The following is a 13,726-nucleotide window of genomic DNA, read 5'->3' as shown; positions in this document are numbered from 1 at the left end:
CAACTAACATTCCCAGCAACTGGTACAGGGGAATCCCCACTTATGCAGAGGTTCTATACTGGGATGTGCATGAGTAGGGATTCCCCTGTTCCGCCCCCGCCCCTTTTTGGTGTTAAAGATGGTGCGTCTGTCAGCGGGAGTGTGCATGCTGACCACACACAAGTGGGGAGGCCCTGCCTGTATTCACAGGCATATTGCCTCCCGCAGTGGAGATAGAACAAAGTCAATGTGGCGAGTAACTTTTAATCTGTGAAGTTATCTAACCCCCTTTTAAAGCTATAGAAGTTGTCGCCATTCACTACAATCCATCTAAAGGGGCAGTGATAAAGCTTTTTCCTAGTGAAATACATCTCTACAATGAGATCCATGTTTTGGCTCTGTTTAGATCCTGCTGCAGATCCACCTCTACCCTCACCCCCATATCAGAATGCACTGAGGCAAGGATAGGTGTTCTAACATTTCAAAACAAGCCATGCCTTTCTGGCATCGGAACAGGAATCTTGCCAACCTCCAGATGAGACAATTCCTTACATCCCACTTCTACTGAAGTTCTGGAAACGCTGCCCTATTATCAAGAGGCTATAAAATGATTATTAGCTTTCTGGAGGACCTGAGTTACAAAAGAATTAAAACATTCAACCAGGACTTCACTGACATGTATTAAGAAAAAGAATCTCTTTATTTCGCTGGTGCATGTTTTACTGCTCAATGCATAAGTGCTACAACAAAATTTAGAATTAGTATTCCCTCTACCACGGCACACTCACAGTTTTATTGCCATCAGCTTCGTTGTCTAACATGGCTGGCCTTTTTGTCCCATTACTTCGGGCTTGCATTGGCCACAACCGTATCTGATCTTGTGGAAAGCCCTACAAAGGTGATGGTGGGGGGTGACATTTAGAAAGAGGTCAGTCATTACGGAATTACCAACAGTTCCATAAAAAGTAACACAACTGATTGGCTAAGATCTCTCGCAGAAAGCTCACCATTGTTTGAGACAGGTTTTGAACGAATTCTGCTAGTGTTGAATTTTTCAGCACTTTGAACACAGTGTATTTCACTTTTTCTTCATCATACATGTCGTTGCCTTGATGGCCACAGAACTGGTCCTCTGTTACTATCTGAAATTACAAAACATGATTTGTTATTGAAATCGCCAAGGAATTGCAGTAGTTCACAACTGAAGCTCTTTTCCTCAAGGCCTTACCATGCCACAGGACTGAGGAACCTTTTGGCCCTCCAGATGTAGCTCAGCTACAAGTCCTATCATCCCTTACTGAGGCTGATGGGAGTTGCAGAGTTGAACATTTGGAGGGCCAAAGTTTCTCCACACCTGAATTATAGGCTCAGGGCATGCTCCTGACCCATGTAAATCCCAGTGTGAGGATCCTAGCAGTGGCACAAAAGGACCAGGTTTCCCTGTGCCAACATTAATACCCAGTTTGGGTTCCAGCATCACAGCTGTGCTCATGTGTTTTCAATGACTTCTGCTTTCAAAGGCTCAAGCAAGGGGCTCCTACACTGCTTAGTAAGAATATCCTGCAGTCTTAACAATCCTATGGATGTATGCAGTGAAGGCCAGCCCACAAAGTGGTTATTTCTTGTAGCAAACATAAGGATTCCCTGCCAAGGCAGTTCTGTTGAAATTTTCAGACATCCTACAGTTGCAGCAGTGCAAGCTAGTGTACAAACATCTGCAGTGAAAACTGGGGTACTACTGTGGTTCGAAGCATGAACTGTGACCTAGAGGTCCCTGGCTGACATCTAAGCTCTTATAGGCAAGTCATTCTCTTACAGCCGCAGCTCCACATACGTAAGATGGAGTAATAATGTTAACTTATATTAATAAAAATTATCACAAGGAATTGAGAGGGAACCTATACACATTGTTTTGGGGACTTGGAAAAAGAGTGCCATGTACAATTAGCCATTATAAATGGAAGGACACAAAACAGGTGATGTTCTTGGCCATGCCACAATTTAAACCCAACAACACTGGTCAGTTTGGAGCAGAAGGTGGCATTCATTGCTAGTCCTACTCAGAGCGTACCCACTGAAATGAATGGACAAGACTAACTTAGGTTCATTCATTTCAATGGTTCTACTCTTTGAGTATAACTTAGTTGGACACACTTTCTTATTAATTATAAAGCACTTAATGCCAAAATAGGATTCTAAGTGGTTATCAGCACAAGACACCAGGTAGCTGAGTGCTGGACTTTGACTGGAGAGCTCCAAGTTTAAAACACCATGAAGCTGACCTTGGGCTGCTCTCGTTCAGACTAACCTAACTCACATCCATATAAAGTGGGATACAAATGTGAACATTACCAACAAATAATGCAAAATGAACTGGTATGTATTTCCAGGCAAAGGATCCTGGGATGGCAAAGCCTACCTGTACTTGCATGTAGAGGTGGGCTTCTTGCCTCTCCTTTCTCTTTTGAGCCTCTATTCTTTTTTCTTCTTGCAGCCGTTCTACTAGTTGCTGAGGAATATCATGATCAGTGACTGCTTGCAAAACCTCACCTAGAACATATGAAGTGTGACAATTATTGCGCCTTTTCAAATACTGTCATCCAAACAAAAGCATCAAGCACAATGAAAACCCTGATTTTTTTATATGTAATATTCATGCAAACACTATCCTTCCTGCACCCCAGCTCAACCAATCATCATTGGTTTGCATGCATACAGACTTGGGAGTTCAATTGTGAATGTCTGCTGAATGTTTTGAAAGATGATCCCTAGTGCTACCCAGAACTGAAGAAAATATACGTACTTAATTTTGACTCCCTGATATAAACCAACATATACGCATTGGTACAGTGCCGTACAGATAGGTCATCATCGTGGCCTCCATAGTTATGCTCAATTGCTTCTTCTTTTGTACATCTAGATACAACGTCATCATCAAATTTACACCACTGTAAAAGAAAACAAACAAACAATATTTAACAGAGTTAAGCATCATATGTATAATCTAACCTAAAATGTCTTTAAAAATTGCATATCTGTCTCCTTGGAAGAACATGATATTGTTTTGGATGCAATATTACAAACTGACAGTACAAAAAATGAACTATTCAAATAGTCATTCAAATTACAAAACTTTCATGAAACCTTAGTCAACCTTAAGTCCTAATTAAGAGAAATCAGCTTATATGTGATGTGGTCCAGTCAAGAGAGCTGGCCTTGCTTCTGTCGGGCAGTAAAGTCTCCTTCCTAGCTTAAGTTTCCTATTTTTAAAACGGTAAATGTTGCATACCTCACAGAACTGGTCAGATGGAAAACCAAAACAGTTAAAGTTTTCTTTAAATGAGAAATATAAGTTAGTGTGCCATCTTACATCAAAAGCCATCAATGTTTTCTCCAAAGAACTAAGCTGCAATTTCCCCCAAACCACCCCTAGAAGCATAGATTTAAGTTGAATTTAATGAAGCAGAAGAGAAATATAACTTGAGATTCTAAAAACACAAATTTAAGTAGCGTTTCTTTCACTGTGGTTCTTCAGCAGATACACAGAATGCTGGTGGGTGATATGAAGTCTAAAAAATGCTAGGCTGGGCTTCCTTTAGCTGACTTCCTGGTACATAAACATGCCTTCAAGATTAACTTCATATCGCAACAAGCATAACCCTGGTCCTCCTCTCAGCTTACTGCATTCAAATGCTACCAATGTGCAGTTAGTTATCTTAAAGAGGAAATGGGGGAACTTGTGGCTCCAGATGTTGTTGGACTCCAACTCCTATAAGCTTCAGTTATCAGGGATGATGGGAGTTGGAGTCCAGTCGTATCTGGAGAGAAGTAGGTTCCCCATTCCTGCCCTATAGCTCCAGATCAATCTTATTTCTATATTAGTCATGGGCCATATCAGAATACAAAACACAGTAAGCAGTATTTTCTGAAGAGCAGTAAGTGCGGAAGCAAAATGCTCAGGCATACACAGAGATTTTGCAGTTTCCCACTTTCTTTGACAGTGCACCCTCCCTGCCCAAATATAAGGGGCCCTCCAGAGTACCACGCTATGAGGCAGGAGGGCCCACCAGCAGAAGTAAAGGTGAGCCAACCATGCCATGTATTTGTGGAACTTGGCCTGTACATTTTCTCTGTAGTAGACTCTCCTTCTTAGAAGCCTATATTGTAACAAAACCTTAAGCTAAGGTTTCAAAGTTGCTCTATTAAAGGATTTTCAGCAGGCTTTTAAAAGGATACTACAATATCTTCATAGAGCTATACTTAAAAGGTTGGCTGTTTTTCCCATTACTTACTTTTCCATCCCCTTTAGGGTTCAAGTAAACGACATAATGTCCACCATGGTTATCTCCACTGTGAACTAGCACTGCATGAAGTATGTAGTTTGCAGCATCCTTAGGGTCTGTTTTTTGCAAAAATTCATCAAGAGGCAGCTGATCTGGAAATTCAAACCTGTTTTTCATTTTTGAAAAAAAAGTGTGTTACATGTGGCTATTTTTTATTTTTAAAAAGAACTATTTTTGTGAATGAATGCTGACAAACAACTCTTAGAACAAAAAAAGGTTGGAAAATTGTAAGTACATCGTCTCTGACATCAATTGCACTGACTGGGCTCATAGGTGCTACGTTTCACTGGCACAAAACTTTCTGCAATCAAAGGAAGAATCCTATGGGGTGTTGCCAAAGGTCAAGAAGTAGTTTTGTAGGCTCTGAGACTAGGCTCTTGTTTCCAATAACTGCACGCAAAGATGCAGTGGAGAACCAAGAGCAGATGAATTACTTTTTATTCAACATTGCAAAAATGCATAGACACAATGCTGTAGGGATGTTTCCCCACAGTGGCTCTAATTCCGTGCCCATTTGTGCTGATTTCTGCCCCATCCCAACCTTTGGCTGGTGCTGCATTAGCTTCTGCTAGCATTGCAACAGCTAAAGCAGCAGCCTGCAGAAGGCATGCAGAGTGAAGCTGAATATCTTTACCCCATTTGACAAAGGTGAGAAAGACAGGTGTAGGAAGATGCTTTATACCAAATCAAGCAACTCCATCAAGTTCACTATTACATACTGGGGGTGTCTAAGTTGTGGCCCTCCAGATGAGGTTGGATTCCAATTCCCAGTAGCTAGCATGACTTAATGACCAGGGATGATGTGAGCTAGGAGTCAAGCAACATTTGGAGGCTCACAGGTTCCCCAACCCTGGTATATAGTGACTTGCAGCAGCTCTTTAAGGTTTCAGACAAAGGAGCTTTCCAGCCCTACCTAGAAATGCCAAGGATTGAGCTTTGGGGCCTCAGCATGCAAAACATGTATGCTGCCATTCAGCTACCTCTCTTCATAAAACATGGGGGGGGGGCACAAGATGGCAAGACACACCTTGTGCCAGCACTGGGAGTCCTCAACTCATTCTAGACCTATCTATGTATGTGTAACTATGCACAGAATTGCAGCTGACATATTCCATCTGAAACCTGTAGTTTCATAACATCAGTGCAAATATCACTGTGCACTATATAACATCTGTGTGTTGCAATTATGCATCGTTCTTGATTTAAGTTCTCCTAAAAATAGACCAGTTTACATTCATGGGCCTCAGTTAGTCATGTCCACTAATTTCCATGTGTCTAAGCGTTGTACACAACAGGAATTTGGACAAAATGCTGGGCAAAAAGGATTTATCTCCATGCTTCCTGAAGATAAATCCTTTACACACAATGATTACAAACAGTGATTAACAAGATGGCAAAATTAAGTCAATGTTCTTGAATCACCATTACCTTGGGCTGTGTGTTGCTGCTGTTCTTTGGCTTTTCAGAATTAAATTTAAATGTGGCAACCTAGAATTCTGATAAGGGTTTAGCATTTCCAGGTATCTAATTTTGGGCTCTAACACAACACAATATTGATTACCTATCATTTATCTTGATGTTCTGGTCAGTCTGGGGATCATACATGAACCTCATGAGTTGTAGATGCAACACTGGTGGCAGCGTTAAGAACTTTACACCTTTTTCTGCCTCCTGCATGTTAAAGGAAGAAACATCTGCATTAACGGTGGAATTGACATCACCCTCTGAAACAATAATTTTACTTACAGAATTGAGGTTACCACCATGATACTTAGCATGCAGGACTACCCTGAAAACGTTTGTTATCACACAGACCTCCATGAGGAGTAGCATACCTGCAAACCATGTTCTCCTGCGTCATATTTATTATCCCCGTCCAGCTGTTCCACGGCAACATAATCAATGAAGGACTCAAATACTGAAAAAGAGAAGGGGTATGAAGAAAGGAGTTGTTACCAATCACACACAGAGGCTCCATGTGCAGGAGGAGAGAAATACCACATTCAAGCACCCAGCACAGTCCCCAGACCCTAGTTGTGCGGTGACACTAGTGCAGGTTAAAGAAAATGAAGATCCAAGATGAACAGCCCTGCTCAACTCTGTATCTGCCACAATCAGCCAGTGGAAGCTAGACCTATTCAGGCATTAGTAACTGGAGGGAAATCTCAGCCAGGAGCCTTGGCTGCAGACTCATGCCCTGCTCAAGTGGGGAGACTATTAACATGGGCAAGAGAAAGACTGCATTAACTGAATTGGTACAACCTGGTTCAGATGTCAACATATCCCCAAGGACAAGTGAGCGTAGGAAACACGTTTGTCAGGTTGAAAAGTTCTAGAGAATCATATATTTAGAAGTTACCCAGATGCCACTGTCCAGTCCCATGCCTCACAGCAGAGACTAGGTGCACCAGCACAAAAGGTGCTTGTAGGACAATAGATTCAACCAAGCCAAAGCCCAGAGGGAAAGGGAATGCCCCTCAGGTTCTTTGAACTTGATGCTTTTGGGGGGTGGGTTAGGGTTGATTCCCAAGAAGACAACATATATCAGGCAATGAATATCTCAGGAAAAAAGGGCTTATCTAAACCACATGGATTTATAAACTATATACTTACTGCTTTTCTTTCCCTTTATACTTAGCTGAATGTCGTAATAATCCTCTATTCGTTCAGAACGATAGTCTACGTGTTTGCACTGGATATAAGACTGTGAACAAAAATAGGGTAAAGAGATATCAGTGCATACCAACAACAAAAGTAGCACACACAAACAGTGTCTCAAAGTTAGCTTTTAAACCAAATACATACCACCATTTTCCCCCTGAATAATTTAGGGATAGTGCCTTCTACACAGGTGCCTTTCATTTTATTTTCAACATTATCAAGCAACTGAAAGAAAGCAGAAAGTTTGCATTGGAAACACACATCTATTTAATTTATATACCCTTTAAAAGAAGCTGGGTGGGGCATGGGGGCTCCCATTGCTCTCCCATCCAGATCTGGCCCACCTCCCCTCAGTTCCAGCAACACTGCAACATTTATTTTATTTTTTCCATTTCTGTTCCATCCATCCATCAGGTCATGACTCCCAGGGCAGGTTACAACACGACCAAAAAACACCATGACATACAAAAATAATACAAATATAGCAATTAAAACATGAATTAAAATCCAACTGACTTGCTCACAGAGCAGCGAGTTAATAACTCAGATAGAGCTAATTGGGAGTAAAACAAAATCCTTAAAAATTCTGGGTACAACTTTAACTGGTGCTGAAAGGTCAACAGCACTGGCATTTGTGGCACTATGGAAGGTAGGGGTTCTGTAATTGAGGTGCCACATCTTGGAACTTTGTATTTCACCCAGTGATGGGCTGGGCCTCTGCTACAGTTCTTAAACACAGGCTGGTTGCAATAGGGAAAAGTGCTCCTTCGGGTACTTGGGATCCTAAGTCATTTAAATCTTTATATACAAACACACTGAATTGTGCTCTGTAGCATACAGGCAACAAATCAAGGATGTCAGAATTGGTATTATGAGATACCTGCTGGCTATGCCAGTCAAAATTCTGGCAGCCATATTATGCTCTAACTGCAGCTTCCAAGCAGTCTTCAATGGTAGCCTTAGGTAAACCTCACTGCCATCATCCAGAGCTGTTCTAGCCAGCAACAACTGTATCCCAATATAGGGTCTCTGCGCCACTGTAGCCAAAGGCAGATCTAGAGCCAAGAGTGCCCCCAAGCTATGAACCTGTCCCTTCAAAGGGAGAAGAATCCCCCCCCAAGACAGGCTATCCACTTAATTCCAAGTCTGGAGGAACCACCAATCCACAGTGTTACCCAAGTGGGATTTCAACTTCAGTGTACTGGTTCTCATCCAGGCCATTACTGCCTCCAAACTACAGTGCTTTCAGATCACCCTCTCAACACTTCAAGCTACTTCTGCTTTCTTAACAGAAAATTATTTGTTTAGTTTTAATTCTAGCTAAAGGTCCTGAATGCCTCAGGGTGGCACTTTCTTAACACAGAAATATAAAGAGACCCTACTTAGAGGAGTTCTAAAAGTTAAGGTTTTCCCCATCAGATATTCCTCCTCTATGTGCAGGAAACACAACTCTGCACATATAGGGCAGGACACTAATAATGTCTACACAAATTCCAGGGCTGAGATTTCAACAATTAAATTAAATTTGATCACTGGCTCTAACTAAACCTGGAGTATAAGTAAAAGATGATTTAGGGTGCAATCTAGCAAGAAGCAACTTTGCACAGTCTAATCCAACCAGGAGATATTCTGCAACTTCAGTTCATTTCAGTGGGGCTTGTGTGGAACAGCCTCCCTCTGGATTACCCTGTGAGTGACATGATATGCATAACTGCAACAAAACTGTATGCTAATCTTGAACAGAAAAAGGGGAAATACATACCACTCGACATAGTTCCTGAACGTCATGTTGCATGAAGCTGTCTAACGTCTCCCATCTTTATTAAATAGTGGAGAAAAAGGCACTTATAAAATGGCCACATTTGAAAACAATTGTGAAGTTAATAAAAATATACCTCGTGCTGTACACCAACAAAAAGCCCAGCTAAGAAAGACTGTGCAACCTTTGAAATCCCAGAATGAACCACTCTCTTCATGTGTGGACATGTAAGTGCATGAAGCATGAGCAGAAAACCTGTGACCTAGATCACGCCTACCATTTCAAATGGCCTGCCATTCCATATCTTGCTCATTACAGAACCGGGCTTGGTGCAGTTTCCTCTCTTCGCATCTCAGTGCTTGTGTGTGTGTGTGTGTGTGTGTGTGTGTGTGTGTGTGTAGTGCATCTGCATATATCTCAAGCAAGCCCAGTACTGCAGTGGGGAGATTGCCTAATAGCTAATGCAGCCCTTGGGCTTAAAGGCTTAGCACAACTGGCACAAACTTTTCTTTCAAAGAAAAATTGATCCTGATTTCCCTGTGAAAAATCACCTGACTGTTGGTGGGAGAGCACTTCCAAACAGGATTGCGCCATAAGAGGTATGCATTGAAACCGGGGCTCCCCATTCTGCACCACCACCACCCATTTTAGCAAGGGGTTTCAATGCAAACTGTTTTGCACTAATGGGGCAATCCCCTTTGAAGGCACACTGGTGCTGACTGGTACTGGGAGCGCACCTTCAAAGGAGGTTGCTGTAACTGCCTAGTAATCTACTTCAAACTTCAAAAGGTGTTTATCGCCTGACATCAGTATGACATCAGGAGACTGACAGGTGGGTGGGTGTTCCCACCCAGTTGTCATAAACTTGACCTTGGGGGTGGAGGAGGCTCACGGATCTGGCATGCCAGCCAGATCCAGTTCCCCACTCCTGCCTGGTCCACCCCAACAGGGAGCATCTCTCCATGGTGTCAGTCAGAGAGTCTTCTCAATTACAGTGGTTTTCCTAAACTCTAAGTTGGCTAGAGATCTTCTGTTACTGGGCAGCATATAAAGAATATGAACCACCTCTTGAGATACTTTTAACTGCAGATGCCAAAGGCAGAACTTGAGGGCTTCAGTGTTCTACAACTGGGCTATGATCCCTCCCCATAGATTCCTAGCAAAATGGTGGGCAAAATGCATATGGAAGGGTTTCCTATACTAAAAGGATCCGTTGGGGCATGCAAACAATGGCAGGATCCCCTTCAGCAAGAGCCTGTCAGGAACGGACGGCTTCACCACAATTAACATACTCAGTCTTGGTTCATTTAACAGATGGTGAAAGCCACTTCTGAGAAGAAGTAGGCTGAGAATCTCTGGTTAAGAAACTGGCCAGCCATGAAGAGCCATCTGATATCTTGGCAGCACTTACCCAAAGGATTTTGTCAGCTTCTTAGTTCCTACTGGTTTGTCGCTATGCTGAAGCTCATAGAACACCCTCTGCAATGCTAAAGGAACACTTTTTGATGAGTCATCTCCTTCTGTGGGCATCATGTACACAGCCTAAAAAAGAAACCAATTTAATTAGGACTACAGAAAAGGGTCTCATAGCTCACATGGTTGTATTTATTAATCCATTTCATCATGATCAAAAATCTGTCAGACAGGCCAACATCAGTAAAACATATTTGAATAATCTGCCTATGTACTCTGCTGAAACTAAAGGGAAGAGGAAGGCCCTGCAATATCCAGCAGTTTCATCATATTGCTTACAGTGGAACAGTTGCTCAAATCAGACTGACAGCTTAATTTTCAAGATGCCCAAACTATTGCTGCATCACAGCAAGCTAACTGCCATCCTACATTCTGTTTGGGCCTTGACATTTGATGCTTATTTAAATGAACCTTCCATTATGACATTGCACCAGATTATTTATTTGGAGGGAGGGGTGTCCCTAAAAAAGGCTGCCCTTAGTATTCTCTTCTCTCCCCCCCCCCCCCAATCCTTTCCAAACATATCTGAAATTCGTTATGCCCAGAACTCCAGATGTTTCAGAGAGCAATTCTGATACAGAGGTGACCACTATACAGCACAACTCTCCCTCAGGGATGGCATGGACCCCAAGCTAGCCTGAGGAAGAACAATCTGCAGGAAGAATTAATCTTGGCACCAGATTAACCCTCTGAAAATTAGAGCTGAGTTCAGACCTCTCAAACAAGGAACCAGAATGCACAGCCTCATCATGTCTCCACAGGTGAACCCTCACCTGTAAAGTTCTGAGGAGAGGAGAGGAAGTTTAACTGAAGACCATCAAGTGTTGCTGGAGTGCAAGGCACCAAGCTGGGCAGCTAAGGGTAGGCTGGTCTTGGTCAACACTCGGCAGGACGGCTTTACTATTTTTGTGCCCACCTCAGTTCAGACCCTTATCAAAGCATTTTACAGTGAGAGTGGGAGCATGTAATGGGAACTGTCCTAGGTCCTGTCCTGCCTGACTCTAATCAATCTGCTACCAGACACACAACACAGTAAAGTTTCCTCTAAATCATGTTCAGCACCTTGCAGAACTGGAATTATGCACAACAGCACAATTTTTATCGCTGTATTGTCTCAATTCAATACACAGATCCAACATCTTGGGCATTTCCCTACACCAGGGAAATATTCCAGCTCCCAATGATGCAGTGGTTCAAGTACCCGAGGATCCAGCTACATATCGGACTGTATAAATCTAGGGAAACATTTGCCATAGATAATACTGCATCGCTTTTAGCTAGGGCTAAGAGAATGCATAATTAAAATTTCAAGACTAGGTATTTTCACATTGCAGAAAACAGACGCAATCTTCTAGTCATTGAGGGGCCATTCCCACCTGGCTCAGTACAAGGCAGCTTCCTATGTTCCTGAAGGGAAGGGCGGTGGCTCAGTAATGGTGCACCTGCTTTACACATAGAAGGTCGCAGGTTCAATCCTCGGCATCTCCAGGAAGAACTGGGGAAAACTGCCTGAAATCCTGGAGAGCCACTGCCAGCTAGTGTTGACCATGCTAAGTTAAATGATCTGAGCTGGTAAGAGGCAACTTCCTACGTGACTGACAGTATGCCCATTTAAAAGCATGCAAGAAAGGGGTCAGATGGGTTTTACTTATCTGTTAATCGCCAGAAAGAGGGAGGAAACATACACCAATTCAATTCTCAGATTACATTCAACTGGGAAGGACTGAGAACACCAGTGAATTTAGACAAAGGGCCCTAAAGGGATTAAAATGTGACATGGCAAAAGGCTGCATTGTGTGGGTGACTTAATCGAAGAGCAGGGGAATAGTTCCAGCTATTCACTGGTGACACAGGAATGAGGGAGAAAACTAAAAACATAGAATGCACAAGAAAGGGAATTAGGAGAGCAGCTTGTGTAGAAAAGTCTGAAAAGGAGACTAATGCGATCCAAGTCTGTGCAGAAAATGTTGACATCACAAGGGCCATGTTATGCTGCTAAACTCCCTTGGAAGGATTGCACCCCGAAAGAATTAACTGCAATAAATAAATAGTACACTTAATGGCTACAGACTCTACTATGTATTTTGGAAATGTGTGTTTGATATGCATTTGGACCCCGCTTATTTTAACCAAAGTTCGCATGAAGGTTTCTGAGATCAAGGAGCAGGGTTGGCCGCTCAAGGTGGCAAAATTAACCTTTCAATACCATCCTGATTTTAACCACTGACTCGAAAACTGCACAGTCTCTTTGGTTTCTTAGAATAACAAACAACACTGGGTTAAAGGCTGCTAGTGACAAATGAGTAGACCACAAGAAAGGAAAGTAGAACTCTGGGGGATTAATACCAGATTAGGATGAGGAGAGACTAAGAACAGGAATAGCAAGGCATATTACAAGCACGTAAAAGAAAAAAAATAGAAATACACCCTTGAAGAATGAAGACAAGCAGCCAATAAAAGGGAAACAAATAGGAAACTTAGGGGCCAGGATCACTGGTATATCTAGTTATGTGTTGTCTACACTTACTGGCAGTGGCTTTCCAGGATTTCATACTGGGAACATTCCCAATCCTACCTAGAGATGGTGAGGATTCAACCTGGGATCATCTGCAAGCAAAACACTCTACCACTAAGCTGTGGTTCCATCTCAATACCTGTACAGAGCCTGCTGATATTTCAGTGGGCAAAGTAACATGCCAGGCTGATATGCCTAGGGAAAAGGGGGAAGGGGCACACCCAGCCAACAAGACCACATCAATGGTAGGAAGTTGAGCAAGTTTTTTTTAAATGGCTGGTATCAATAGAGACAAAGGAGGCCATAGGAAGAGGAGGGAGATGAAGAGTAGTTCTGACCCACCTGCTACATAGCGAAATTAAACCACTGAAGTAGAGAGAAGCTGGGGAGTTAACAGGAGTTGAAAAACTTTAGGAGCTGGTTTAGGTGATAAAACAAATCTGCTTCTATAACTAGCAGATTATGAATGGAAATCCTAAACAATACAAGGTAGGTGACTGAATTTAGCATGGTACAAAGAAAGGGTTTGGGGTTGGGGGAGAAAAACAGCTGAAGTCATTGCATAAATGCAAAGTAACAAAATAATTTACTTGGCAGGGTTGTCAAAAAAGGAGGTTCTGAATCTGCAACTTCTCTAGGCAACTTGGACTGTATGTCATTCACAATTTTATATCGGTTCAGGGGGGAAAAACACAGAATGCATATGGAACTGAGTTTGCAAAGTCTCAATTTTCTCTCTGGGTGGTAAGAGTAAAATTGCCTGGTGAGCTTCAGTATCCTCACACAGCTCTTTGTTAAAAACTTGCTTTTAAAAGAGTTGAGATCCTCAGTAAACTGGGCCAACATGACACCCTGCAGAACCTAAACCCCTAGCAGAGTTATTATATGGGGCTCAGATTTGGACAGGCACTCATCTTGTATCTATGGAAGCTGTCCAATCAAAGTTCTTAAAGTAAATTTTCTCTGTGCCACCCTGTGTCCCAAACGCATCATTGT

General features: G+C 42.4%; 1 protein-coding gene across 4 annotated transcripts in view; it reads right to left on the bottom strand.

Annotated features, from left to right (window-relative positions):
• USP7 (ubiquitin specific peptidase 7) overlaps positions 1-13,726 on the bottom strand; it is a 71,188-nt gene that overhangs the window by 14,773 nt on the left and 42,689 nt on the right. For all 4 annotated transcript variants that reach the window (XM_028707202.2, XM_028707203.2, XM_028707204.2 and 1 more), the window contains 11 exons: positions 10,154-10,284; positions 8,746-8,800; positions 7,128-7,208; positions 6,936-7,026; positions 6,158-6,240; positions 5,884-5,993; positions 4,272-4,428; positions 2,783-2,927; positions 2,399-2,529; positions 987-1,121; positions 768-869 (listed from right to left, as the gene is read on the bottom strand). In XM_028707202.2, the coding sequence (XP_028563035.2) occupies positions 768-869; positions 987-1,121; positions 2,399-2,529; positions 2,783-2,927; positions 4,272-4,428; positions 5,884-5,993; positions 6,158-6,240; positions 6,936-7,026; positions 7,128-7,208; positions 8,746-8,800; positions 10,154-10,284 (1,221 nt within the window). The remainder of the gene's footprint in view (positions 1-767; positions 870-986; positions 1,122-2,398; positions 2,530-2,782; positions 2,928-4,271; positions 4,429-5,883; positions 5,994-6,157; positions 6,241-6,935; positions 7,027-7,127; positions 7,209-8,745; positions 8,801-10,153; positions 10,285-13,726) is intronic.

Source organism: Podarcis muralis, chromosome 14 (genome assembly GCF_964188315.1).
Source record: "Podarcis muralis chromosome 14, rPodMur119.hap1.1, whole genome shotgun sequence".
Lineage (NCBI taxonomy): Eukaryota > Metazoa > Chordata > Lepidosauria > Squamata > Lacertidae > Podarcis > Podarcis muralis.
This window is presented reverse-complemented; position numbering and strand designations above follow the sequence as displayed.